A 27,693-nucleotide genomic window follows, 5' to 3' on the forward strand; every position below is an offset into this window, starting at 1 on the left:
TCTCATCTTGCACTTGGAATAAAATTGATATTTCTTACCGTGATCCCCAAAGCCCTTTATAATCTCTATGCTCAGGTCAGAATGGTTTGGGGTTTTTTTATTTTTATTTTTATTTTTTTGCTTTCCTTACACAGCCAAGCCCTTTGCCATTTCAGGGTTTTAGCATTTGCTGTTCCTTGGACTTAGTATCCCTTTCTCCCAGGATTTCATGTGGCTACTACCTTAGTTTTTGAGGGTTTTTTTTTTTTGTCTTTTTAGGGCTGCATCCGCGGCATATGGAGGTTCCCGGGCTAGGGGTCCAATCAGCTGAAGCTGCCAGCCTACACCACAGCAATACAGGATCCGAGCCGTGTCTGCAACCTTCACCACAGCTCACGGCAACGCCAGATCCTTAACCAACTGAGTGAGGCCAGCGATCAAACCTGCAACCTCATGGTTCCTAGTTGGATTCGTTTCCTCTGTGCCATGACGGGAACTCCAAATTTTTTTTTTTCCTACTAGCTTGATAAGCTGTCCTTCAACCCTGATAAGTTCTCCCTCTTACAGCCAATATATTGTCAATCATCCCAGTCCTGCTCTTTAATAGCCTCGTCCCTGTCTCTCCATTCCCACTGCTGTCACTTATTTCTTCCTTGGATTAATGCAGTCACCTTTTGGCTTAATTCCCAACTTCTGGTCTTACCCTACTTTAATCCATATGGCACACTGCTATCAGAGTAATCTTCATTTGTTCTTGCAAGAAACAAGATCCATTTTATTTTCTTGAAAAGGCATTTGACAAAATTCAGTATTCCATCAACAGTTTTTTTCCAGAAGGTGTAATTTTTCAGGTGACTTAAAAAGTACTTTTCTGGGAGTTCCCGTCGTGGCGCAGTGGTTAACGAATCCGACTAGAAACCATGAGGTTGCGGGTTCGGTCCCTGCCCTTGCTCAGTGGGTTAACGATCCGGCGTTGCCGTGAGCTGTGGTGTAGGTTGCAGACGCGGCTCGGATCCCGCGTTGCTGTGGCTCTGGTGTAGGCCAGTGGCTATGGCTCCGATTCAACCCCTAGCCTGGGAACCTCCATATGCCGCGGGAGCGGCCCAAGAAATAGCAACAACAACAACAATAATGCCGCGGGAGCGGCCCAAGAAATAGCAACAACAACAACAAAAGACAAAAAAAAAAAAAAAAAGTACTTTTCTGTTTTCCAGAACCGTATATTGAATGGTTTACTGTTCTAATCAGGAAAAAATGTTGTTATTATTATTATTATTACTATTATTATTATTTGTCTTTTTAGGGCTACACCTGCGGCATATGGAGGTTCCTAGGCTAGGAGTCGAATCAGAGCTGTAGCTGACAGCCTATGCCACAGCCACAGCAAAGAGGGATCTGAGCCACATCTGCGACCTACACCCCAGCTCACGGCAATGCCAGATCCTTAACCCACCGAGCAAGGCCAGGGATTGAACCTGTGTCCTCATGGATGCTAGTCAGGTTCATTTCCACTGAGCCACAATGGGAACTCTGGAAAAAAATGTTATTTTTAAAAACCATTTTAGACAATTTTAAACATTTTAAACATTTTAGACAATGGCTGTTGAATTCATAAAAATAATATTTTATTATTATAAAAACTATATATGTGTGTGTATATATCTGTGTGTGTATATATCTGTGTGTGTATATATGTATATATATATATACACACACACACTCACACACACACATTGTAAAAAGTTAGAAACTAGAGTAAAAAACTGAAACAGGAGTTCCCACCTTGGTGCAGTGGGTTAATGATCCAGCTTGTCTTACCACCTGGTTTGACCCAGGGGCGCAGGGGGTTAAGGATCTGGTGTGCTGCATCTGTGGAGTGGGTCAGAGCTCTGGCCTGGATTTGATCCCTGGTCCAGGAACTTCTGTATGTCTTGGGGGCAGCCAAAACGAAAGGGAAAAAAAAAGAAAAGTAAAATGTATTCCCACAAACCAGAGAGTACTACTGTAATACCTGAGGGCATGTCCATATAGATGGTTTTCTTTGCAGACTTTTTTTCATGAAAATGAGATCATACAGTACATGCTGTTGTCTTACTTATTCTTTTTAGACAGTTATCCGCACCTTTTTTCCTCATTCATTTTCTCTGATGTATAGCTCTAGTTTAGATTTCCTCTGTTGACTTCAAAATGTTCTTTGACCAAACCATAATGCTGCCGTGAACGTTTGTGTGCAAGTTTTGGTGTGGAGATTTTTTTTTTCTCATTTCCTTTGGGGATATGCCCAGAAGTGGAGAGTCTGGATCCTATAGTAACTCTGTGTAACAGTTTGGAGAACTGCCAGACTGTTTTTCAATGTGACTCATCATTTTACATTTCCATTGTCAGAATTTTCCATATCTTCACCAGTAGTTGTTCCTGTAGTTTGTCTTGTTTCTTTTCACCATCCTAACTGATGTGAAGTGGCATTTCATTGTAGGGTTGTCTTGTTTGTTTGTTTTTGTCGTGTCTTTTTAGGGCCCTACACACAGCGTATGGAAGTTCCCAGGCTAGGGGGTGAATCAGAGCTACAGCTGCCAGCCTACACCACAGCCACAGCAACGCCAGATTCTTAACCCTCTGAGCAAGGCCAGAGATCAGACCCCAGTCCTCGTGGATACTCGTCAGATGCAGTACCACTGAGCCATGATGGGAACTCCTTTCATTGTAGTTTTGATTAGCATTTTCCTAAGGACTAGTGTGACTGAGCATCTTTTCATGTTAGAGTAATTTTTTTTTTTTGTCTTTTTTTTTTTTTGCTATTTCTTTGGGCCGCTCCCGCGGCATATGGGGGTTCCCAGGCTAGGGGTCTAATCGGAGCTGTAGTCCCCGGCCTACACCAGAGCCACAGCAATGCAGGATCCGAGCCGCGTCTGCAACCTACACCACAGCTCACGGCAACGCCGGATCGTTAACCCACGGAGCAAGGGCAGGGACCGAACCCGCGACCTCATGGTTCCTAGTCGGATTCGTTAACCACTGAGCCACGACGGGAACTCCAATGTTAGAGTAATTTTTAAAAATTGAGTTCATGCTGATGTTTTCCATTTGGGTTTTGAAAAAGTTTTTATTTAAGTACAATCAATTTACAATGTTCTGTCAATTTCTGATGTACAGCAAAGTGACCCAGTCATACATGTATATGCATTCTTTTTCTTGTATTATCTTCTATCATGTTCTATCAAGTGATTGGCTATAGTTCCCTGTGCTATACAGCAGGACCTCATTGCTTATTCACTCCAAATGTAATAGTTTGTACCTGCTAACCCCAAACTCCTGGTCCATCCCACTCCCTCCACCCCTCCTTGCAACCACAAGTTTGTCTCCATGTCTGTGAGTCTGTTTCTGTTCTGTAGATAGGTTCATCTCTGCCATATTTTAGATTCCACATATAAGTGATACATGAGGAGTTCCCAGTGTGGCTCAGCGGATAACGAACCCGACTAGTATCCATGAGGACACGGGTTTGATCCCTGGTCTTGCTCAGTGGGTTGAGGATCCAGTGTTGCTGTGAGCAGTGGTGTGGGTCGCAGACACGTTTCAGATCTGGCATTGCTGTGGCTGTGGTAGTACGCTGGCAGCTATTGCTCCGATTCGACCCCTAGCTTGGGAACTTCCATGTGCCATGAGGGCAGTGCTAAAAAGACAAAAAAAAAAAACCCCTGATATATGGCATTTGTCTTTATCTTTCTACTTCACCAAGTATGAGAATGTCTGATTCCATCCATGTTGCTGCAGATGGCATTATTTTGTTCTTTTTTAATGGCAGAGTAGTATTCCATTGTGTATGTGTACCACATCTTCTTTACCCGTTCATCTGTCCATGGACATTTAGGTTGTTTCCACGTCTTGGCTATTGTGAATAGTGCTGCCATGAACATAGGGGTACATCTATCTTTTTGAATGAAAGTTGTGTCTGGTTATAAGCCCAGGAATGGGATTGCTAGATCATATGGTAGTTTTATAGTTTTTTGAGGAACCTGCATACTGTTTTCCATAGTGGTTGTACCAATTTGCATTCCCACTGACAGTGTAGGAAGGGTTTCCTTTCTCCATACCCTCTCCTGCATTTGTTATTTGTGGACTTATTAATGATAGCCATTCTGACTGGTGTGCTGGTCATTTTTAACCGTGTTTTCACTGTTCCTTGATTTTTGTCATTGTAAATATTTTTCCTTACTCTGAAAATCTTATTTCCTAACATGACTAGTATAATTAATTATTTGCTTTAACGTACAATATAAAAAAATGCCTTAAAGTACCAATAACATTATAAACAATAAAGCTACTAAAGGAAATTTAAAATTCCTTTGTACTTCTTTTTGGTCCTTACAATGGATTCTACTGAGAATGTACGGTCACAATTCTGTGATCCAAAATCCCTTGAAATGAATCATTTCAGTATGCCTATGTTACCAATGTAATACTCAGTTAAGTTTACTTGTTTGTGATTGTTTTCATTTATGGTATTTTTTCTTTAATTTTTTATTATAGTTTATTTGCAACGTTCCATCAATTTCTTCTGTACAGCAAAGTGACCCAGTTATATAACATTCTTTTTCTCACATTATCCTCCATCATGTTCTATCACAGGTGACTGGATATAGTTCCCTGTGCTATACAGCAGGATCTCATTGCTTATCAACTCCGAATGCAATGGTTTGCATCTACTAACCCCAAACTCCCCATCCATCCTACTCCTTCCCCCCCCCGCCCCGGCAACCACAAGTCTGTTCTCCATGTCCATGAGTTTGTTTCTTTTCTGTAGATAGGTTCATTTGCATATATGGTATCTTAAAAATTTAGTTTTTTTTTAATTGGTAATGTATGCACATATTTTAAAGGTCAGAACTATAGAAAAGTTTCTTCTACCCCTACTTCCTGTGTCACTTAGGATCCCAAGAGGAAATAGGTGGCAGTATCAAAATTAGGACAGTTCGAGGAAGGTTTATTTAAAAGAGACAAATTACATAGGTGTGGGAGGGCTGTAGAGGAATCAAAGAATATAGCGGTCACACAGCTAGCACCACCCCAAGGCCCAGAGAGGAAGGAACCCAGAAGGAACTTGGAAACATTGAAGGGCACAGCCAATCGGAAGCCACCTTCCAGGGAGGAAAGTAGGGAAGTAAATACTCTGACCTCAGCCTTCTTCGACCCTCGTGCCAGGGCGCTCCATCGGCCAAATCCAACTTGAAACTAAAAGTCTGAAGAGCTTGTGGATAAAGGGCAGAAGGTGCCCAACTCAGCTTCTGTGCCATGCTCTTCTTCACCTTCTGTACATAACCATTAGTTCCTTAATGATCCTTTATTTCTTTCTGCAAATTCTCCCAAGTATGTGTATATTGTTATTCCCAACCCCTCACTTTTTCTTTAAATAAGTCTGTATTCGTTTTTTTTTTTATTTATTTACTATGTCTACTGTTACGTACTTTTCATTTCCTCTTCTATTCTCTTACTGCTGTGTGATTTCTCTTTTCTGTGGCTATTACGTGATTATTTCAAATAGACTTTTCTGGAGTTGCCATTGTGGCACAGCAGAAAAAAATTGACTAGTATCGATGAGGATTCGGGTTCAATCCCTGGCCTCGCTCAGTGGGTCAGAGATCTGGTGTTGCCCTGAGCTGTGATGCAGGTCCCAGATGTGGCTTGGATCCCTTGTGGCTGTGGCTGCCAGCAGCCATAGCTCCAATTCGACCCCTAGCCTGAGAAATTTCATATCCTGTGGGTCCAGCCCTAAAAAGCAAAAAAAAAAAAAAACTTAAAAATCAAAAAAAAAAATCAAAATTTCCTTTAATTTTTGAACACTTTAAGTTGTTTTCAGTCCTTCTGTGTTAGAAATTACCTATAATGAATTGTATGATTGTGTTTTTGCCATTGTGTAGTTTTTGTTTTGGTTTTGTCTTTTGTCTTTTTAGGGCCGCACTCACAGTATATGGAGGTTCCCAGGCTAGAGGTCAAATTGGAGTTGTAGCCACCAGCCTACACCACAGCTACAGCAACACCAGATCTGAGCCATGTCTGTGACCTACACCACAGCTCATAGCAATGCCGAACCCTTAACCCACTGACTGAGGCCAGGGATCCATCCTGCATCCTCATGGATCCTAGTTGGGTTCGTTAACTGCTGAGCCATGACAGGAACTTCTCCATTGTGTAGTTTTGCATCTGTATCAGGGAGATAGCTCCCTAGAAGTGAAATTGTCAGTTCAAAAGCTAAATGGGGTTACAACTTAGTTAGCTGTTGCCAGATTCCCCCCTCCATAGTGGTTGTATCATTTTGTACTCCCAAGAATAATTTAATGAGAGGGCTGTCTCCCTCTTGCTGCATCAAAAGAATGTTTTCAAATTTTTGGATTTTTGCCTGTCTAGTAGATAAGAAATGGTAATCAAAACAGTTTTAATTTACATTTCTCTTATTATGACTGAGTTCAAGTATCTTTTCGTATGGTTAAGCACCTTTGTATTTCTCTTTCTCTGAATTGCCCTTTCATTTCCTTTGCCTGGTTGTCTGGTGGGTTATTGTCTCAGAAATGTTTATAAAATATATCGGAAAAAGTCACTGCTGTTCCTAAAATCCTTCATGGTTTCACATAATCTTAAGCATAAAGTTGATTTCTCTTTTATGCCTCCTAACCTTGCAAGCTTGGTGTCACTGCTATATAATCACTTACTGTTTCTTACGGAACCTTGCTATCCCATTTGTACCGGTGACCAAGCATTCTCTATTCCTGGAATGGTTCTGGTTACCTTCACCACCACCTCCGCAAACTTCTACTTACTTACCCTTTAAAACTCAGCCCAGAATTATCTCCTACAAAGCCTACTCAGAGTCTCCAGTAATTAGGGCCCCCCCTAAGTGCTTCTATAGTTCTTTGTGTTAATTTTGTCTTAGAACTTGTAGTAAGTTATAATTTCCTGCTTTGAGTGGGAAGAGTATAGGTTTTGATATCAGACACCTAAAAAACCATGTTAATTAACTGAGACTTAGCTAAATACAGCTACAGCATTTTACTATCTAGTTCTTTTTAGAAAGATCATGGAAAGATCATAGAAAAACCATGCCATATTTCCAATGACTGGCAGTATTTTCTTGTTTATGTAACTTTTCCCGCTTTTGGCACTAGAAATTTAAATTTCTTAAAAAGAAAAGAAATTAAATAGAAACAGTGGTAGCTGAGAGGACCCTGCATCTTGGATACTGTCTTAGAACAAACTATGGGCTCAGGGTTGGGGAACAATTTGCCGTTTGGGTCAGGAGTCCCCAAGACTCCCCCCAGTGTTGATGGTCCACTAGGAGGACTCACAGGACTCAGCATAGTTGTCATGACTGAAAGGAAACAAAGCAGACTCAGGCAAGAGAATAGGTACAGGGGGTGAACTCTTGAGGAAGCCAGGCACAAGGTTCTCTGAATCCTCCCCGAGTGAAGTCGCACAGGACAGGCTTAATTCTTCCACAGCCAGTTGTGACAGCACATGTGAGAGGTTGTCTACCAGAGAACCTCATCAAGGACTCAATGCCCAGGGTTTTGATCGGGGTATAGCCACATAGGCACCTCTGCCTAGCACGCACCAAAATTCCAGACTCCTAGAAAGAAAGCAAGTATTCAGCATAAGTCGTAGTGTTTATATAAACGGTTTAGGTGCAGTGAGACATTCTTGTCAGAAAGTGGTGGAAATTCTCATGGCATCCAAATCCAAATCAAATCCTATCATGCCAGCCAGGCTGGTAAGCAGGACTTTCAGAGGATAGCAGGCTTGGACATGCTTTATAATTCTTCTGCACTACCAACTCATACTAGTCATAAATATTCTAGCAACCTGAGTCCAGGCCTTGGGAAAATCCTGGAGGTAGATAGCCATTTAAAAAAATATATGTGGAGTTCCCACTGTGACTCAGCAGGTTAAGAACTCAACATGGTGTCTGTGGGGATGCGGGTTCAATCCCTGGCCTCGTTTGGTGGGTTAAGGATCCAGTGTTGCCGCGAGCTGTGATGTAGATCACAGATGCAGCTTGGATCTGGCGTGGCTGTGGCCTAGGCCACAGTTGCAGCTCTGATTCTACCCATAGCCCCGGAACTTCCATGTGCCTTAGGGTACGGCCCTAAAGAAGGAAGAAAAATGTGATACTTAAAATTTATGAAGTGGGGATAACTGAAATTCAGAGAAGTTAAATGATTTGCCACGATATGATATTTAATAGTGGGAGAGAGCTGGGGTTTAGATTCATGTATGTATGTATGTATGTATTTTTTTAGGGTGCAGCATATGGAGGTTCCTATGCTAGGGATCAAATTGGAGCTGCAGCCGCCAGCCTACGCCACAGCCACAGCAATGCCACATCCAAGCTGGTCTGCAGCCTACATCATAGCCCACTGCAGTACAGGTCCTTAACCCACTGAGAAAGGCCAGGAATCAAACCTGCATCCTCATGGCTGCTCGTCAGATTCGTTTCCGCTGAACCACAACGGAAACTCCTAGATTCATGTATGTAGCTCCTTAAATTTTGAACACTTAATACTCTACCATAGCTGCATAGAAGAAACCAGTAATCTACATAAAATTATTCAGTAACATGCATTTTGAATATAGAAAAGACAGTACTGTTTAGACGTGTGACCGCCTCTGTTTCACTTGCATTGGTAACCTGGTCTCTTTAGCTCTGGGCAAGGGTTCTTTTTCATTAAGGATAAATAACTTTTTCTCTCTTTTCTTCCCCAGGAAAATCTAATGTAATGGATGCACTTAGTTTTGTCATGGGAGAAAAAATTGCTAATTTAAGAGTGAAAAATATTCAAGAACTTATTCATGGGGCACATATTGGCAAACCTGTTTCTTCTTCTGCAAGTGTGAGAATTGTGTATGTGGAGGAAAGTGGAGAAGAGAAAACATTTACAAGGATTATCCGAGGTATGTTTTTTTGTTTGTTTGTTTTTTTGTTTTTTTGTCTTTTTGCCATTTTCTTGGGCCGCTCTTGCGGCATATGGAGGTTCCCAGGCTAGGGGTCGAATCAGAGCTATAGCCACCAGCCTACGCCAGAGCCACAGCAATGTGGGATCTGAACCACGTCTGTGACCTACACCCCAGCTCACGGCAACGCCAGATCTTTAACCCACTGAGAGAGGCCAGGGATGGAACCCACAACCTCATGGTTCCTAGTCGGGTTCGTTAACCACTGCGCCACGACGGGAACTCCTGTTTTTTATTTTTATCTTGGGTAGCAGATCTCAGAAGCAGGTGATAGAACTTGTCTGATTCTCCACTGGACTTTAAGCAGGCATATTATTCAAATTCCCTACTCTTTGTTTGGGGTTTGTGGGTTTTGTTTTTTGTTTTTTTTGTTTGTTTGGTTGGTTGTTTTTGTCTTTTTAGGGCCACACCTGCGGCATATGGAGGTTCCCAGGCTAGGGGCGAATTGGAGCTATAGCTGCTGGCCTACACCACAGCCACAGCAACATTGGATCTGAGACGAGTCTTTGACCTACACCATAGCTCGTGGCAAGGCTGGATCCTTAACCCCCTGAGCAAGGCCAGGGATCGTACCTGCATCCTCATGGATGCCAGTTTCCACTGAGCTACGATGGGAACTCCCAAATTCCCTACTGCTGAATAACATTCTTCTCCCTGGTTAGTAGGTTACAATGAAGGAGAGAGTCTGCCTCAAAGACAGTGACGTTGTAAAGCCCTTCCTGAGGGCCTCTATATATGAGCATCTGCTTTTCCTAGGGATGAAATAATTCAGCGCATGTTTTTGGTTTGTTTAGAAAGCTTTCCCTACCACCAAAAGCAAGTTGAATGAAATATTCGAATTTCTGTTTTGTTTTGATTTATTAATTAAATCCCTGTATTTCTTGACAAAACAAATCAAGATTTATTTAATTATATTTTTCTACCTATGCTAGGAGTTTACAGAGCTTGTATAAACAGATGTTTCTTATTTTCGTTTTTTGTTGTTGTTTCTTTCCATTCTGCCACTAGAACACAGTTTTAATGTTCTAATGTACAACTTTCCCCAAGTTCAATCATAGGTAATTTTAGAAATACTTATTATTATGTGCATGTACCTTAATGTATAATTTAAGTTTTTCACCACTTTATCACCTAGATGTTTCTTTCTTTTTTTTTTTTTTTTTGTCTTTTTTTGCCATTTCTTGGGCCACTCTCACAGCATATGGAGGTTCCCAGGCTAGGGGTCTATTCGGAGCTGGAGCTGTAGCCGCTGGCCTACGCCACAGCCACAGCAATGCCAGATCGTTAACCCACTGAGCAAGGGCAGGGATCGAACCCGCAACCTCATGGTTCCTAGTCGGATTCGTTAACCACTGCGCCACGACGGGAACTCCCTAGATGTTTCTTTATTGGTTATTTTTCTCACTTTCTTTGAGTTTTTTATCAAAAGACTCCATCTCAATCAGAGTCCCAAGCTTGCTTTCTTTTCTTCTTTTTTTTTTTTTTTTTTTTTTTTTGTCTTTTGTTGTTGTTGTTGTTGCTATTTCTTGGGCCGCTCCCGCGGCATATGGAGGTTCCCAGGCTAGGGGTTGAATCGGAGCTGTAGCCACCGGCCTACGCCAGAGCCACAGCAACGCAGGATCCGAGCCGCGTCTGCAACCTACACCACAGCTCACGGCTACGCTGGATCGTTAACCCACGGAGCAAGGGCAGGGACCAAACCCGCGACCTCATGGTTCCTAGTCGGATTCGTTAACCACTGCGCCACGACGGGAACTCCGCTTTCTTTTCTTAATAAACCACTGTAAGTTCATTTTTCCATATTTATTGACATAATTGTCAAATAAAAATTGTATATGTTTAAAGTATATAATTTGATGTTTTAATATACATTGTGAAATAATCACCACAATCAAGCTAATTAACATATGCATCGCCTCACATGGTTACTGTTTTGTGTGTGTGTGTGTGTGTGTGTGTGGTGAGAACATTTAAGAGCTACCCTCTTGGCAAATTTGGAGTATGCAGTACAGTGGTGTTACCTCTAGTCACATTGCTGTATTACATCTCCAGAACTTACTCATCTGGCATAAATGAAACTGTTCACCTTGACCAGAAACATCTCTCCATTTCCCCTCCCCAGCCCCCGGCAACACCGTCCTTCTGTCTGTCTCTATGAGTTTAACTGTTTTCCATTCCACGTAAAGGTGAGATCGTGTATATGGGTTATTTCACTACCGTAGCATCCTCCGGGTTCATCTGTGATGCCACAGATGGCAGAATTTCCTTCTCTTTTAAGGCTAAGTAATATTCCCACATTTTCTGTATCCAGTCATCCACTGGCAGAGATTTAGTTTGTTTCCATATCTCAGTTATTGTGAATAATGCTGCAGTAACATACGAGTGCAGTTAACTCTTCAAGGTACTTTGATTTTCTTTGCATATATACTCAGAAGTGGGATTGCTGGATCATAAGGTGGTTCCATTTTTAAGTCTTTTAGGAATCTTCATACTGTTTTTCATAATGGCCATGCCAATTTATATTCTCACCAACAATATTAAGGGTTCCCTTTTCTTCACGTCCTCACCAAAACTTATCTTTTACATTCTAATAGGTATGAGGTGATTCCTCATTAAAGTTTTGATTTGCATTTTGCTGGTGATTCCTGCTTCTGAGCACGTTTTTACATACCTGTTGGTCATTTGTATATTATCTTTTGAGGAATATCTATCCAGGTCCTTTGCCCATTTTTAAATTGGGTTATTTGGGTTTTTTGCTATTAAGTTCTGTGGATTCCTTATATATTTTGGATATTAACCCCTGTTAGATATTTGGTTCCAAAATATTTTCTCCCATTCCACATGCTGCTTTTTGTGCTCTGTTGGTTATCGCCCTTGCTATACAGAAGCTTTTTAGTTTGATACAATCCCACTTGTCTGTTTTTGCTTTTGTTGCTTCTGTTTTTGATATCACATCCAAAAAATCATTGCTCAGAGAATCGTCACGAAGCTTTTCCCCATGCTTTCTTTTAGTAGTTTCGCAGTTTTAGGCATTACATTTAAGTCTTTAGTTCAAGTTATTTTTTGTATAGATGTGTCCATTTTGTATAAGGGTCCAATTTTATTCGTCTGCTGCGGATATCCACTTTTCCCAACACTGTTATTGAAGAGACTATCTTTTTGCCATTATGTATTCTTGGCACCCTTGTTGAAGATTGGTTCACTGTAGATGCTTAGATTTCTTTCTGGATTCTATTCTGTTCCACTTTTCTCTATGTTTTTGTGCCAGTACCATGCTGCTTGGATTACTGCAGCTTTATAATGTATTTTCAAATCAGGAAGTGTGATGCCTCCAGCTTTGTTCTTCCTAGCTCATCTATCTTAGTCCATTTGGGCTGCTATAATAAAATACCACAGACTGGTAGCATATAAACAATAGAAACTTACTTCTCCTGGTCCTGGGGGCTGGAAGTCCAAGATGAGGGTGCCAGCATGGTTGAATGAAGCTCTCTTCTGTTGCAGACCCCTCACTGTACCCTCGCATGTGGATGCAACTACGGAGACTTGAGGGCTCCTTTTATGAGTGCACCAGTGCTATTTGTGAGGGCTCCACTGTCATGACCTAGTCACCTCCCAAAGGCCTTACCTTCTTTTTTTTTTTTGTCTTTTTGTCTTTTTTTTTAGGGCTGCTCCCGTGGCATGTGGAGGTTCCCAGGCTAGGGGTCCAACTGGCAAGCTGAAGCCACTGGCCAAAGCCACAGCAACGCGGGATCCAAGGCACATCTGTGACCTACACCACAGTTCATGGCAGTGCTGGATCCTTAACCCACTGAGTGAGGGCAGGGATCGAACCTGTGTCCTCTTGGATCCTAGTCGGGTTTGTTAACGGCTGAGCCATGACGGGAACTCCCCAAAGGCCGTACCTTCAAACATCACTTTTGTTGTTAGGATTTCATCATATGAATTTAGGGGGACACAAACATTCAGACCATTGCACCATCCTATTTAAAATTGCCCTCTCTCTCCCACACAGAAACTTCCACACTCCCTCCTCAGCTCTGTTTTACTCCTTAGCACTTAATACTTGCTCACATGCTTTATTTTACTTACATAGCTTATCTGTCTCCATTACTAGGATATAAGCTCCTTGAGACCAGACTTTTGTCTCTTATGTTTATTGCTGTATAATACTCCTTGGCATGTAGTAGACACTCATTATTTGGTGACTGATTACATGCATTTATGAACATGTATATTATTGTATAAAGGGCCATTTTAAGAAGATAGTTTAAGCTTTCAGTAGTTGCTTACGTATGTCTGGTATTTATACTTCCTATAACAGTCTTTATTCTTTTACTTTAGGGGGATGCTCAGAATTTCATTTTGATGATAATCCTGTGAGTCGTTCTTCTTATATTAAAGAGCTGGAAAAGATAGGCATAATAGTCAAAGCCCGGAACTGTCTGGTTTTTCAGGTAAGTAGCTGCAGTGGTTTATTTTATCCATAATTTTGAAAATACATCGCTGTATTTTACATGTTGGTGTGCTTTACTGCTTTGAAAGGGAACTGTGGAATCGATTTCGTTGAAAAAACCCAAAGAAAGAACACAGTTTTTCGAGGAAATCAGCACTTCTGGGGAGCTCGTAAGAGAATATGAGGAAAAGAAAAGGAGGTTACAGAAGGCTGAAGAAGACGCACAGTTTAATTTTAATAAGAAGAAGAATATAGCTGCAGAACGCAAACATGCAAAATTAGAGAAAGAAGAGGTAAGACGTCATGACGTGACCACTTGAGTGTGGGATGCAAAAACTTCCGCCACGAGTGTAGGTGCTGGTGTGGGGTTGCTGAAGAGATTTTTAACAACACGTGACAAAGCCCAGGAGTCATCAGTGGTAAGCTTTGTGATATGTTTTCCACAGTTTAGGTTTTTTCGCCCAAATAGGGAGGATAACCTGAACTACACCGATGTCTGTTTTCCCAACTAAAATTAAACTTGAGGGATTTGTGTCTTATATGGCGGAGACTCTCCAACTTTTGGAGCCTGTCCTCTTACACTTTAAAAATTATTGAGGACCCCAAAAGTTTCTGCTTATGTGGTTATATCTGTTGATAATTGTTGTATTTGAAATTAAAACAGACTTTTTTTTTTTTTGTCTTTTTGCCATTTCTTGGGCCGCTCCCTCGGCATATGGAGGTTCCCAGGCTAGGGGTTGAATCGGAGCTGTAGCCACCTGCCTACGCCAGAGCCAGAGCAACGCAGGATCCGAGCCTCGTCTGCGACCTACACCACAGCTCACGGCAACGCCAGATCCTTAACTCACTGAGCAAGGCCAGGGACCGAACCCGCAACCTCATGGTTCCTAGTCGGATTCGTTAACCACTGTGCCACGACGGGAACTCCTTGAGACATTTTAAAAATGCATTTTAACAATCAGCTTTAAAATGGCAATAAAAATTTGTTGCATATTAACAACATTTTTTTGAAAAATGATTCTTAAAACCAAAAATTAGAAGGGTAGTATTGTTTTACAATTTTATAATCTCCTTAATATCCATCTTAATAGAAGACAGGTGACTTCTCATATCTCCTTAAATCTTGTGTTAAATCTTATCTGTGCTGAGACTTAGCAGCTTTACCATCCATTGGCTCCTACACCATCAGTGCAGACATCAACACAGCAAAAATGGCAAAGAAAATATTAGTATTGCAGAATTCCCGTCATGGCTCAGCTGTAGCAAATCTGACTAGTATCCATGAGGCCGTGGGTTTGATCCCTGGCCCTGCTCAGTGGGTTAAGGATCTAGCGTTGCTGTGAGCACAGACACAGCGCGGATCTGGCGTTGCTGTGGAGTAGGCCGGCTTGGACTCCTAGCTTGGGAACTTCTCTGTGCTGCAGGTGTGGCCATAAAAAGCAAAACAGAGGGAAAAACTTAATTATTATTATGGCATAGTTTTGACCTCAGGGCCTCTGTAGAAGGGTGTGGGGGAAGCCTAGGAAACCGTGGCCACATTTTGCAGACGCTCTTCTGTGGTATTTCTGGGTGCCCTTCACAGTGCCTTGTGTATTGTTGGTAATTGTTTGCCTTTAGCGTAGTCCCTTTCAAAGGCGGCTCTGATTCTGTCTGTCTTGCAGAGCAGGGCTCCCCGGTGCACTGAGAATCGCATCTCCCTATCCAGCCTGCTGGTCTGCCCCTTGTTCACCTCTGAAGCTTTACCTTCCTCACATTGACCTTTATTATTTATTGAACACACCATGCTCCCTTCTCTCCTGAAGCTTTTGTTTTTTCCTCTGCCTAGATAGTCATATGCCTGATTTGTACATGGCTGATACTCTCATTCAGGTTTTCATAAAAAGCCATTTTCTCAGGCAGGCATTTGCTGTCCATTCCTCCAATCTAAATTAGCATCCTTTCCCTGGTACTCTTTGCTTATTTATTTATTTATTTTTTTGGGGTAGATTTTGCTCTATGAAATTTTCTTGCTTTTTATTTGTTTGCTTATTTATTCTCTGCCTCCTTCCCTCTCTACCCCATTAGAGGACTTAGATTATAAAGTCGCACGAGCAGAGTCTGTCTCTGACTTCTTCCCCACTATATTTCCAGCAGGTAGAAGAGGGCCTGGCACACAATAGGCAGTTAATAAATACTTGAAGAAGTAAATGAAGAGTGGATTGTGTTTCTTATTAGAGATGTTTCTTCATATCTTTTTTTTTTTTTTTTTTTGTCTTTTTGCTATTTCTTGGGCCGCTCCCTCGGCATATGGAGGTTCCCAGGCTAGGGGTCTAATCGGAGCTGTGGCTGCCAGCCTACACCAGAGCCACAGCAACGCAGGATCCGAGCCACGTCTGCAACCTACACCACAGCTCACGGCAACGCCGGATCCTTAACCCACTGAGCGAGGCCAGGGACCGAACCCGCAACCTCATGGTTCCTAGTCGGATTCGTTAACCACTGCGCCACGACGGGAACTCCTCTTCATATTTTTATATGTGTATATGTGTTCTTGGTTTTATCAGTGGAAAGGGGTGGCGTAATTGAAAGTCCAATTATAGTATTCGTAATATACTGAAATAGCATGTGGCAATTTAGAATTTTAGAACTTTAAACATTATAAGGACAGTTAGAATAGTCCAAGTTCCTAATTATTTTTTACAACATCCTGGGAGATAGCTATTTACCTGTCCCTTGGGGTATTTCATAGATATGAGCTTTGATTTCAAGGCAGCACAATCCTTTATATCTTTTTTTAAAATATATAATGTTTTTTATTTGTTTTCATCATAGCTGGTTTACAGTGTTCTGTCAATTTTCTATGGTACAGCATGGTGACCCAGTTACACATACATGTAAAGATTCTTTTATCTCACACTATCATGCTCCATCATAAGTGACTAGATATAGTTCCCAGTGCTACACAGCAAGATCTCATTGCTTATCCATTCCAAAGGCAATAGTTTGATTCTATTAACTGCAAGTTCCCAATCTGTCCTGCTCCCTCCCCCTTCCCCTTGGCAACCACAAGTCTATTCTCCAAATCCATGATTTTCTTTTCTGTGGAAAGGTTCATTTGTGCCATATATTAGATTGCGAGTATAAGTGATATCATATGGTTTTTGTCTTTCTCTTTCTGACTTCGCTTAGTATGAGAGTCTCTAGTTCCATCCATGTTGCTGCTATGGTACAGTGGGTAAAGGATTGAGCATTACTGCAGCTGTGGCATAGGTTGCAGCTGCAGCTTGGTTTTGATCCCTGGCCCAGGAACTTCCTTGCAGGTGGCCATTAAAAAAAGAATTCATTACAGATCACCTGTTGGTTTTATAATTGAGTTTATGAAAGGTCAACATAAAATATATTCCCTTTTGGAGTTCCCATTGTGGTACAGCAGACTAAGAACCTGATGTAGTCTCTGTGAGGATGTGGGTTTGATCCCTAGCCTCACTCAGTGGGTTAAGGATCCAGTGTTGCCACAGTCTATGGCATGGGTCACAGATGTGGCTCAGATCCAGTGTCACTGTACTGTGTGGTATAGGCCGGCAGCTGCAGCTCTGATTAGACCCCTAGCCTGGGAACTTCTGTATACCGTAGGTGTGGCCTTAAAAAGAAAAAAATATATACTATTTTATATATATTTCATATTTTACATATAAATATTCAACTGTTGTTGAATTATACTGTTTTATAGGCAGAACGCTACCAGAATCTCCTTGAAGAACTTAAAATAAATAAGATACAACTGCAGCTTTTCCAACTGTATCACAATGAGAGAAAAATTCATTTTCTGAACACTGAGTTGAAACGTGTGAATGAGGATTTGAGTGTCACAAAAGAGTCTCTTTCTCGTCATGAAAACATAGTTAAAGCCAAGAAAAAGGAGCATGGAATGTTAAGCAGACAACTACAACAAACAGAAAAAGAATTAAAGTGAGTTTTTTAAAATCTTTGTTAACACTTGGGTTTTATGTAGATTGATAGACGAAATAAAAATCTAAGTGACACTTTGAAAGTTAACTTTAAAAACTTTTTTACTTTGGAACACTTTTAGATATAAAGAAGAAGAATAAAGGTAGCAGAAAGAGTTCTCCTTCCCACACCCAGTTTCTCTCATTCATAGTATATTGTGTTTGTTGCTAGTAGGTTACCTTTGTCAGAATTAGTTAACCAGTATTGATGTATTACCATGCTAAGTATTCCATACTTTATTCATACTTTTTAGGTTTACCTAAGGTTCTTTCTTTGGCACCGTGCACCATAGTATATTCAGTCATCGTGTCCCTTTAGGCTCCTCTTAGTTGTGACAGATTCTCAGACTTTCCTTGTTTTTAGTGACCTCGACAGTTTTAAGAAGTATTGGTCAGCTTTTTTGTAGAATGTATCCCAATGAGGATTTTTTTCTGCTAGTTTTCTTATGGTTAGACGGGATTTGTGGGTTTTGGGGAAGCAGACCACAGTGGTAGAGTGCTGTTATCATCACATTATATCGGGGATGTCAATGCATCCTGTATGTTACATGACATATCTGTGTCATGTGATGCCAGCATGGCATCATGGTTGATGTTGACCCTTTTTTGCTTATCTGTAACCCTCCATCCCGATAGTATGAGATCTAGGTTCCACAGTCTCCCATCCATTAGCTTAATTGTGCATTTCCAGAAATCACGCCTGGCAATATCAGAATGAACAGCCCATGTCCTTGTGGGAAGCGACTTTTATCAACTAGAGTGCAGGGCTTATGTACAGTTCCTTTTGCTTTCAGTTTTAAGACTCCACTCATTTCCAAAGTCACCCAGGTTATTCCCCCACACTCTTCAGTAAGGTCATTTCACACATTTGTCATACAGTTAGATTCTTTTGTCACACCTATAGTCCATCTAGGAGCCCTCCGTCTCCTAAGTGGTTTTTCAAAAAACGTGCTACATTAGGGCTCACTGTTGGTGCTGTAAAGTTCTGTAGGTTTGGACGAATGCACGGTGTCATGTGTCCACTAGTATAGTGTCATACTGAGTAGTTCTCACTCTTAAAAAATTTCCCCATGCTTCCACTATTTGGTCCTCCCCTCGACATCTGGCAACCACTGATCAAAAGAACTTCCCTGTGTATATTATAAAATTTAATTGCCTCTAAAGCGAACTTTTTCTTTTTAGATCTCTTGAAGCACTTTTAAATCAGAAGAGGCCTCAGTACATTAAAGCAAAAGAAAACACTTCGCACCACCTCAAGAAATTAGATGTGGCTAAGAAATCAATAAAGGACAGCGAAAAACAATGTTCTAAACAGGAAGATGACATAAAAGCCTTAGAGACAGAGCTGGTTGATTTAGATGGTGCATGGAGAAGTTTTGAAAAGCAGATTGAAGAAGAAATCTTACACAAAGGGAGAGACATTGAACTAGAAGCCAGTCAGGTGAAAAAGTCAACATATGGGAAATCATATGTTGTTTCTATTGTTTCAGCTTCTTTTAATTAGAAAATATTTGAAGGATGACCTCTCTTTCTGATATTTTATTTTATTTTATTTTTTCGCTTTTTAGGGCTGCAGTCACATCATATGGAGGTTCCCAGGCTAGGGGTCCAGTCGGAGATGAAGCTGCCAGCGTACACGACAGCCATGGCAACATCAGATCCGAGCCACGTCTGCAACTTATACCACAGCTCACGGCAGTGCCGGATCCTTAACCCCTTGAGTGAGGCCGGGGATCGAACCTGCAACCTCATGGTTCCCAGTCACATTCTGCTGTGCCACAATGGGAACTCCTCTTTCCGAGATTTTAAAAGATTGCCCTCAGAATTTAAATTATGAGAATTAAAATTTTTCAGCCTCTATGTAGAAGCTAAGTTTTAATCTTTAGGCTGTTTTTCCTTCATAAGATTAGATGACATTTATGAGTTAAAGTCATAGAAAATACTTCAATAGGATTACATGGTAACATTTTGTAATAAAAGTTAAGTAATTAAATTGTATTAGGTTGTTAAGGTTATCATTTTTCCTCATGAATATTCTCTTCGTTTGCTTTTCAGGGCCGCACCTACAGCATATGGAAATTCCCAGGCTAGGGTCAGATTGGAGCTGCAGGTGCCGGCCTACGCCACAGCCACAGCAACAGGGGATCCAAGCCGTGTCTGTGACCTACACCACAGCTCACAGTAACACTGAATCCTTAACCCACTGAGCGAAGCCGGGGATCAAACCCACATCCTTGTGAATACTGGTTGGGTTCGTAATCCACTGAGGGAACTCCTTCACGAATATTGTAAAAACTTAAAAGTCAGATAGTATATGGCATTGAAGAGACATGATCACTTAATTGACAGGGGGAAATTGATTACTTAAGATGATTAAAATGTTGATGAATTAATATCTACTTTGTTATTAAGACTTAATTATATTAGGTTGATTGTAGATATCCAAAAATTTGTAATTCAGTTTTCAAACAATCTTTGAACTAAATTTCTATCATTTATCTCTTTCATTAAATTTTTTTGTCTTTTGTCTTTTTATTTATTTATTTATTTACTTATTTATTTATTTAGGGCCGCACCCGCAGCATATGGAGGTTCCCCAGCTAGGGGTCTAATCAGAGCTATAGCTGCTGGCCTACACCACAGCCACAACAACGCCAGATTCAAGCCTTGTCTGTGACCTACACCACAGCTCACGGCAACGCCGCATCCTTAACCCACTGAGCAAGGCCAGGGATCGAACCCGCAACCTCATGGTTCCTAGTTGGATTCATTTCTGCTGCACCACGGTGGGAACTCCTCTCTCATTAATTTTATGATAATCTTTTATTGCTGTGTATATTAAAATAATTATGACCATTTAAATAGAAAAATACATAATTTTCTCTTAAACTCCTCCTGCTTCTGAACTATTAATGAGTTTTAATGCACTTTCTCTTTTAAGAATTTCTTACAGAGACCTTTTGGAGTTGGTTTTGAATATGTTATTGATCTGTCTAAACAGTTTTAAGTAGGATGTTTATTTTATGTTCATACTGTCTTAGCTGGAGAAGATGGCCAACTGTGGTCTAATTTATATAAAACATATGTTTGATAAGTTTATATATCTGCTAGTAGAGGAAATTCACATAAAGAATTTCCTCCCTGCTTCTTTAAGTGAGTTATCAATGTTTAAACGATCCTTGTACAGCTGGACCGTTATAAAGAACTTAAGGAACAAGTGAGAAAGAAAGTGGCTATAATGACCCAACAACTGGAAAAACTGCAGTGGGAACAGAAGGCTGATGAAGAAAGACTGGCATTTGAAAAGAGGAGGCACGGAGAAGCTCAGGTACCTTGGTTTGTGCAATGATAATGTAGCATTATTTTCCATGAAATTTTATCCCCTTTTTGTATTGGCTTTTCAGTATATAAATGGACTTACACCAGACATAAGGAATTCATTAAATTTTCTGGATTACCTGTTATGCTGCTTAGTATCATTCAGGAGCTCTTTCTTTCATGGTCTAAGATGTAAAGAGGCAGTGCCTTCATTCATACAATCAGTAAGCATTTTATGTGCCTCCGTATAGTGATAGGTGCAGGCGGATGCTATTACCTGTTCTTACATGTGGTTTACCCCAGAGAGGTTAGGACGAGGAGGGTAAAGGGGAAGAGCAAGCAAGTGTAATATAGGTGAGAAGTCACTAGGAAACACGAAGGACATAGCCCCGGAGGCCCTTAGTGGTCCACATGAGAAGTGACCATCAAGGCAGCCTTAGAGTGTGCTCTGCTTTTGAAGAAAGCAGACCTGGCTTCCGGCCAGTCTTGTCCTGTCACCGACTCATGTTGGTATAACTAAATCGTGTCACTTCTCTGAGCTTTGAGTTCTTCCTTTGTCCAGTGAAAACAGGTACGTGTCCCTCATAGCTATGGGCAGGCTGAGTCAGGTGAAGGGGAGTGTGATGACACACCAAGCGCCCGGTCCTTCCCCATGGGCCTCGTGACCTCCTCCACTAAGGGCTGAGTGAAGACTGCTGTGAGGTTGTTACTACGGCATCTCAACAGTAGTAACAGTTGTGTACCTTGGAGCCTGTGGGCCCTACTGAGCATGTGAGCACCATTTCTAGTGAGACCTAATGGGGAAAGGATTCTAAATTATATATACGCTTGATCTATAAAGGCCTTCTTGGAATTCTGAGGAGAAAAGGTTTATTGATTATTTTTCTAGGCACTTTTCATTAATTAGCTCATTTATATCTCACAATAATACTGTGGGGTTAGGTTTTTACTCTAGGGTACAGATAAACTGAGGGTTAGGAAGTCTGTCTCAAGAAATGGGTCTGACATCTTCCGGAGTAGCAACAAAACCATTATAATGTCATGTGTGTTAGTGCAGTGTGTATGTGCTACATTTACGTCACTGCTATAAACCCAATTTATTTAATCCTTAAACAGCTTTAGGAGGAAGATAATCAGTATTATGTTTTCATCATAGTATTTTTCATTTCAGCATTTTCTGCCTTGGTGTCTATAATCTCATAACTTTATTTTTAATTAGCTTTTGTCGAAAAAGTAATCTATGCATATGGCAAAAACAGATTTGCAAAGGAGTATGAAGGGAAGACTCAGCCACTCCATACTCCCACTTAGAGTCCACTCCCATAGCTGTTAACACTTTCTTACATACCTGTCCAGAAATACTCCATGTAAATACAAGCGTATGTGTCTACACATGTCTGTGGTGAACTTTGATGTTCCTGATTTTGGCTGGAGTTTTATAGGCCTCATATCTTCAGATGTGCTCCAAACACTTTTGATGCCTAGAGGGTGTGTAAGGTCATGTGATGGCTCACTTAATCTTCTAGGAGGTCATTGGTGGGCATCAGTCCCCAGGGTCTGTTTCCAGAGGCCTCATTTCCCTTCTAGCCAAGAAAGAGGTAGGTGGTAGGCTCTGTTCTGTAACCTCTTTGAGATCAAGGACCTTTCTGTTGACATCTTTTTTTTTTTTTTTTTTTTTTTTTTGTCTTTTGTTGTTGCTGTTGTTGCTATTTCTTGGGCCGCTCCCGTGGCATATGGAGGTTCCCAGGCCAGGGGTTGAATCGGAGCTGTAGCCACCGGCCTACGCCAGAGCCACAGCAACGCAGGATCCGAGCCGCGTCTGCAACCTACACCACAGCTCATGGCAACGCCGGATCGTTAACCCACTGAGCAAGGGCAGGGACCGAACCCGCAACCTCATGGTTCCTAGTCGGATTCGTTAACCACTGCGCCACGACAGGAACTCCATAATCCTGCATTTTGAAGTAATGGAGCTGCAGTTATTGTGGGGACATCTCTGCCTCTGGTTTGTTGACGACAAGTTAACTCTTCTTTAAATGGGGGAAGTCCCCCATGAAGCCATATGGTTGTGGACTTTTTTTTATTGGTTTGTTTTTTTTCCTAATTACTGATTCAGTTTCATTGCTGGTAATTGGTCTGTTCATGTTTTCTGTTTCTTGCTTATTCATTGCTGTGAGATTGTATGTTTCTAAGAATTTATCCATTTCTTCTAGTGCCCATTTTATCAGCATGTATTTGTTCCTAATGATTTCTTTTTTTTTTTTTTTTTTTGTCTTTTTGCTATTTCTTTGGGCCGCTCCCGCGGCATATGGAGGTTCCCAGGCTAGGGGTCCAATCGGAGCTGTAGCCACCGGCCTGTGCCAGAGCCACAGCAACGCGGGATCCGAGCCGCGTCTGCAACCTACACCACAGCTCACAGCAACGCCGGATCGTTAACCCACTGAGCAAGGGCAGGGACCGAACCCGCAACCTCATGGTTCCTAGTCGGATTCGTTAACCACTGCGCTACGACGGGAACTCCCCCTAATGATTTCTTAATGATCTTTCTACTTCCCTGGTATCAGTTGTAACTTCCCTTTTGTTTCTGGTTTTATTTATTTGGCCCTCTTTTTTCTTGATGAGTCTGGCTAAGTTTTTATCAATTAAAACAATTTTTTCCCTTCCAGTTTTATTGAGACATAATTGACATACACCACTGTGTAAGTTTAAGGTATACTGCGTAATGATTTGACTTACACACATCGTAAAGTGATTATCACGATAAGTTTGGTGAACATCTGTCATTTCATGAGGGTACAAAATTAATTTTTAAAATTTTTTCTTGTGATAGAGCTCTTTAAGATGTACTCTCTCAACTTCATATATCACAAACCGCAATGCTAGCTATATTAATCGCGTGGATATTACATCCCTAGTATTTATGTATCTTGTAACTGGAAGTGTGTATATTTGATCGCCTTCACCTGTTCTCTCTCCCCCTCCCCCACCTCTAGGAGCATAAACCTGATCTCTTTTTCTGTGGATCTGTGCATTTTTGAAGCATAATTGACCTGTGACACTGTTAGATCTTGTAACAGCATAGCGATTCGCTACTTCTGTACCTTTCACACTGATCGTTGTGACAAGTCTGGTTACGACAGGTCACCGTGCAAAGATAGCACATAGTGATTGACTGTGTTCCCCATACGGTGCTGCCCTCCCGGAGAGGCCTGCCGTCCGCGTGCCCAGTCCCTTCTGCTCCCCGTACCCTGGCTCTTCCTCCCATAGCATTTGTCCCCTATCATGCCGTTTATTTGCATATTACTGTCTGTCTAGAACGTCAATTCCACAAGAACAGGGTGTTTGTCTCTTGTTCGCTGATACATCCCCGGCACCTAGAGTAGTTCCTGACCTAGAGTAACTAATCTGTAAGAATTTACTGAATTAATGAACTTTAGAGGTGAAGGAGTTGAGGCCTGAGGTGGTTAACTAGACAGTCAGTGGGGGAACTGGAATTTGATTCTAAACACTTTTGTCTTCAGAACGAACCTTCCTGATCCCGACCCTGTATACCTCTTACTTTTGTCTCTTTGTCATTCAGCAGATGAGAATACAAACTTGAAGGGTGGTATATGATAATGTGCTAATGTATTTTGATAATCATATGAGCAGAAGAGAGTAAACTTGCTGGAGCTCAGATATCTAATCAATGATGGAACCAAGATTCGAACCTGGATTCTTGAAACTTCAGAGCTTTATACCTCATGCTGCCTTTTCAAAATTAAAATTTGGTCTTATGAGAATTTTGTTTGGTGTTGCTATAATTCAGACTCCATTTCCTCTTTTAGGAAAATCTAAAACAAGTAAAAGAACAAATAGAAGATCATAAAAAGAGAATAGAAAAGTTGGAGGAGTATACAAAAGCATGCATGTAGGTATAGTAAAAATGTATGTATTCCTTGCAGCTTTTTTATATCTCGAGGTTCTGGTATATTTGTGGTATATTCATCAGACGAATGCTTCCACTATATTATAATATTCTTTTTCCTCCATTGGTTTTTTTGTTCGTTTGTTTCTTTTTCCGTTTTTGGCTATACACGTGGTATACGGAAGTTCCCAGGCCAAGGACTGAATCTGAGCCGCATCTGTTATCTGTGCCATAGTTGCAGCAACACCAGATCCTTAACCCTAACCCACTGCGCCAGGCCAGGGATTGAACCAGCAGTGCCACAGAGACAAGCCAGATCACTAACCCACTGCACCACAGTGGGAACTCCTCCATTTTTTTATTTCATTATAGGTAATTAAAAATTAACCACTAAGATTTAAGATTTGAAAATATAAATGTTTGGAGTTCCCATTGTTGCTTAGTGGAAACAAACCCAACTAGCATCCATGAGGATGTGAGTTCAACCCTGGCCTCACTCAGTGGGTTAAGGATCTGGTGTTGCCACACACTGCAGCATAGGTCGAGGATGTAGTAGGCCGGCAGCTGCAGCTCCGATTTGACCCTTACCCTGGGAATCTCCATGTGCTGGGGGTGTGGCCCTGAGAGAAAAGAAAAGAAAATATAAATGTTTAACAGTGGTGAAACTTGAAACTCTCTTTTGGCTTTTTTTTTTGGGTATTGATATTTTATGATAAAAGTTATGTCATAAAACCTAGCACGACCTAAGTATTCTTCTACTGAGAATTTCTTTTTGTTGTTGTTGTTGTTGCTATTTCTTGGGCCGCTCCCGCGGCATATGGAGGTTCCCAGGCTAGGGGTCGAATCGGAGCTGTGGCTGCCAGCCTACACCAGAGCCACAGCCACATTAGATCTGAGCCGCATCTGCAACCTACACCACAGCTCACGGCAACGCCGGATCGTTAACCCACTGAGCAAGGGCAGGGACGGAACCCGCAACCTCATGGTTCCTAGTCGGATTCGTTAACCACTGCGCCACGACGGGAACTCCGAGAATTTCTTATTAGTTGGCATTTACTTACGATTAAGCTCTTGATGATTGCTCTGGTTATAATGATCTAGCCTTTCTTTTCCAGTATCCAGGAATATGGATCGTTTGAATCAAGAAAGAATGACTAAACTCTCTTGTCCATGTTTGATGCTAGGTTTATTTTATTGTATTTTTTATCATTTAAAATTGATAGGCACTCCCACTGTGGCTCAGTGGGTTAAGAACCCGACTAATATCCGTGAGGATATAGATTTGATCCCTGGCCCTTGCTTAGTGGACCTGGTGCCACAAGATGCGGTGTAGATGTCATATGTGACTCGGAGTGGGTGTTACTGTGGTGTCGGCCAGAGGCTATGGCTCTGATTCGCCCCCTAGCCTGGGAACCTTCATATGCCTGCGGGTGTGACCCTAAAAAGACCAAAAAATAAAAAAATAAAAATTGATAGCCCCTCTTCTGTTCTCCTGCAGTGCCAGACCAGAGTGTATTATATCTTGTCATTCCTAAGCCGTGGTTCTTCTTTTTGCTGTATAGTGTGTTGTTGTTGTTGTTGTTATGCAGGACTTGCTTGGAGGAGAAAAAGCAGCAAGAGAAAACCCTAGTGGATGAAATTGCGAAAACAAAATCGAGAATGTCTGAAGTGAACGAAGAGTTGAATCTTATCAGGAGTGAACTGCAGAATGCGGGAATCGATAACCACGAGGGGAGACGTCAGCAAAAGAGAGCAGAGGTTCTGGAGCACCTTCAGAGACTCTACCCAGATTCTGTGGTAACTGAAACAAAACGGCCAGGCTTGCTTATTTGGGATTCAGAACTTACCATTACGAGGAGGTTATTCAGAAATCTGTAAATTTTGAGTTTTTATTTAAAACTTAGTAGTAGATAACCAGGGTCAAATGTCAATAACTTAATTTTTTCAAAAGTCAGTAACTTCAGGGATGTCTACAGATAAGTGATTATTGGAGAGAAACTCTGACATGAACACATTACCCAGAAGGTCCAGGTTATGGCCAGCATCCCCAGAGGACACAGGTGCATGAAGTAGTTTGGGAGTGTAGTACCTCGCAGACACACGGCCTCACACGTCTCCTTATTCGTGATGTCGTTTACTGGGGTTTTTAAAAATGTTTTCTCAGTAGACATTGTTGGCATACTTTTGCAATGGTGAACTTTTATTCTCTAAATCTGACTGTCCACCCAGTATTACTAGTGTATTTCTTAATCCAAATACAGCAATATCCAACATGTTGTTTGGAGTGTCATCTTCCCGGAATCGTTTCTTTTGGCGTTGGGGTCTGGCATCTCACTCTTGTCACTAACACCAGTGTACACTTGTCCCTGTTTTATGACGGCTTCTTGTCAGCATTTGACACTGTTAACCACTTGTACTGTTTGGAAACACCTCTCCGTTGGCCTCCATGATACCACACTCTGTTGGTTTTCCTCCTGTATCTCTGGTCACCCATCTTGATTTCCTTTACAGCATCCTTTTTGTCTCTTAAGTGTTAGCCTTGACTTTAGATAAAGATGGAGAGTGGAGTTCCCATCGTGGCTCAGCGGTTGACAAACCCCACTAGCATCCATGAGGACTCGGGTTTGATCCCTGGCCTCGCTCAGTGGGTTAAGGATCCAGTGTTGCCATGAGCTGTGGTGTAGGTTGCAGACACGGCTCAGATCCTGCATTGCTGTGCCTGTGGTGTAGGCTGGTGGCTACAGCTCCAATGGGACCCCTAGCCTGGGAACCTCCATATGCTGCGGTTGTGGCCCTAAAAGGAAAAAAAAAAAAGATGGAGAGTTCAGTCGGGATCACAGAATTCTCGCCCCAGTACCAAGTGAGATACTAATTCAAAACCGTTTGAAGAGGGGCTCATGCATCATGCTGTAAATGTCAGAAAATGGTAATGGTCCGGATTTTAAAAAAAGGTTGAGGTAGAGCATTGCTTGCTCTTAATTCTGCAGAAAGCAAACTGATAAATTAATACCTGCAAAGTCAAAGAGTAGTTTAATGGTAATATAATA

At 41.5% G+C, this 27,693-nt stretch overlaps 1 protein-coding gene across 1 annotated transcript in view; it reads left to right on the forward strand.

The window, feature by feature from the left end:
* SMC1B (structural maintenance of chromosomes 1B) overlaps window positions 1-27,693 on the forward strand; it is a 91,233-nt gene that overhangs the window by 5,713 nt on the left and 57,827 nt on the right. The window contains exons 2-9 of the mRNA XM_021091388.2: window positions 8,734-8,922; window positions 13,324-13,436; window positions 13,525-13,728; window positions 17,145-17,383; window positions 18,604-18,862; window positions 20,609-20,749; window positions 24,567-24,649; window positions 26,236-26,443. Of these exons, the coding sequence (XP_020947047.1) occupies window positions 8,734-8,922; window positions 13,324-13,436; window positions 13,525-13,728; window positions 17,145-17,383; window positions 18,604-18,862; window positions 20,609-20,749; window positions 24,567-24,649; window positions 26,236-26,443 (1,436 nt within the window). The remainder of the gene's footprint in view (window positions 1-8,733; window positions 8,923-13,323; window positions 13,437-13,524; window positions 13,729-17,144; window positions 17,384-18,603; window positions 18,863-20,608; window positions 20,750-24,566; window positions 24,650-26,235; window positions 26,444-27,693) is intronic.

The sequence above is a fragment of the Sus scrofa genome, chromosome 5 (genome assembly GCF_054392235.1).
Source record: "Sus scrofa isolate SSC_HxYL_T2T_F1_AM1 chromosome 5, Sscrofa_HxYL_maternal_Yorkshire_Landrace_v2.0, whole genome shotgun sequence".
NCBI lineage: Eukaryota > Metazoa > Chordata > Mammalia > Artiodactyla > Suidae > Sus > Sus scrofa.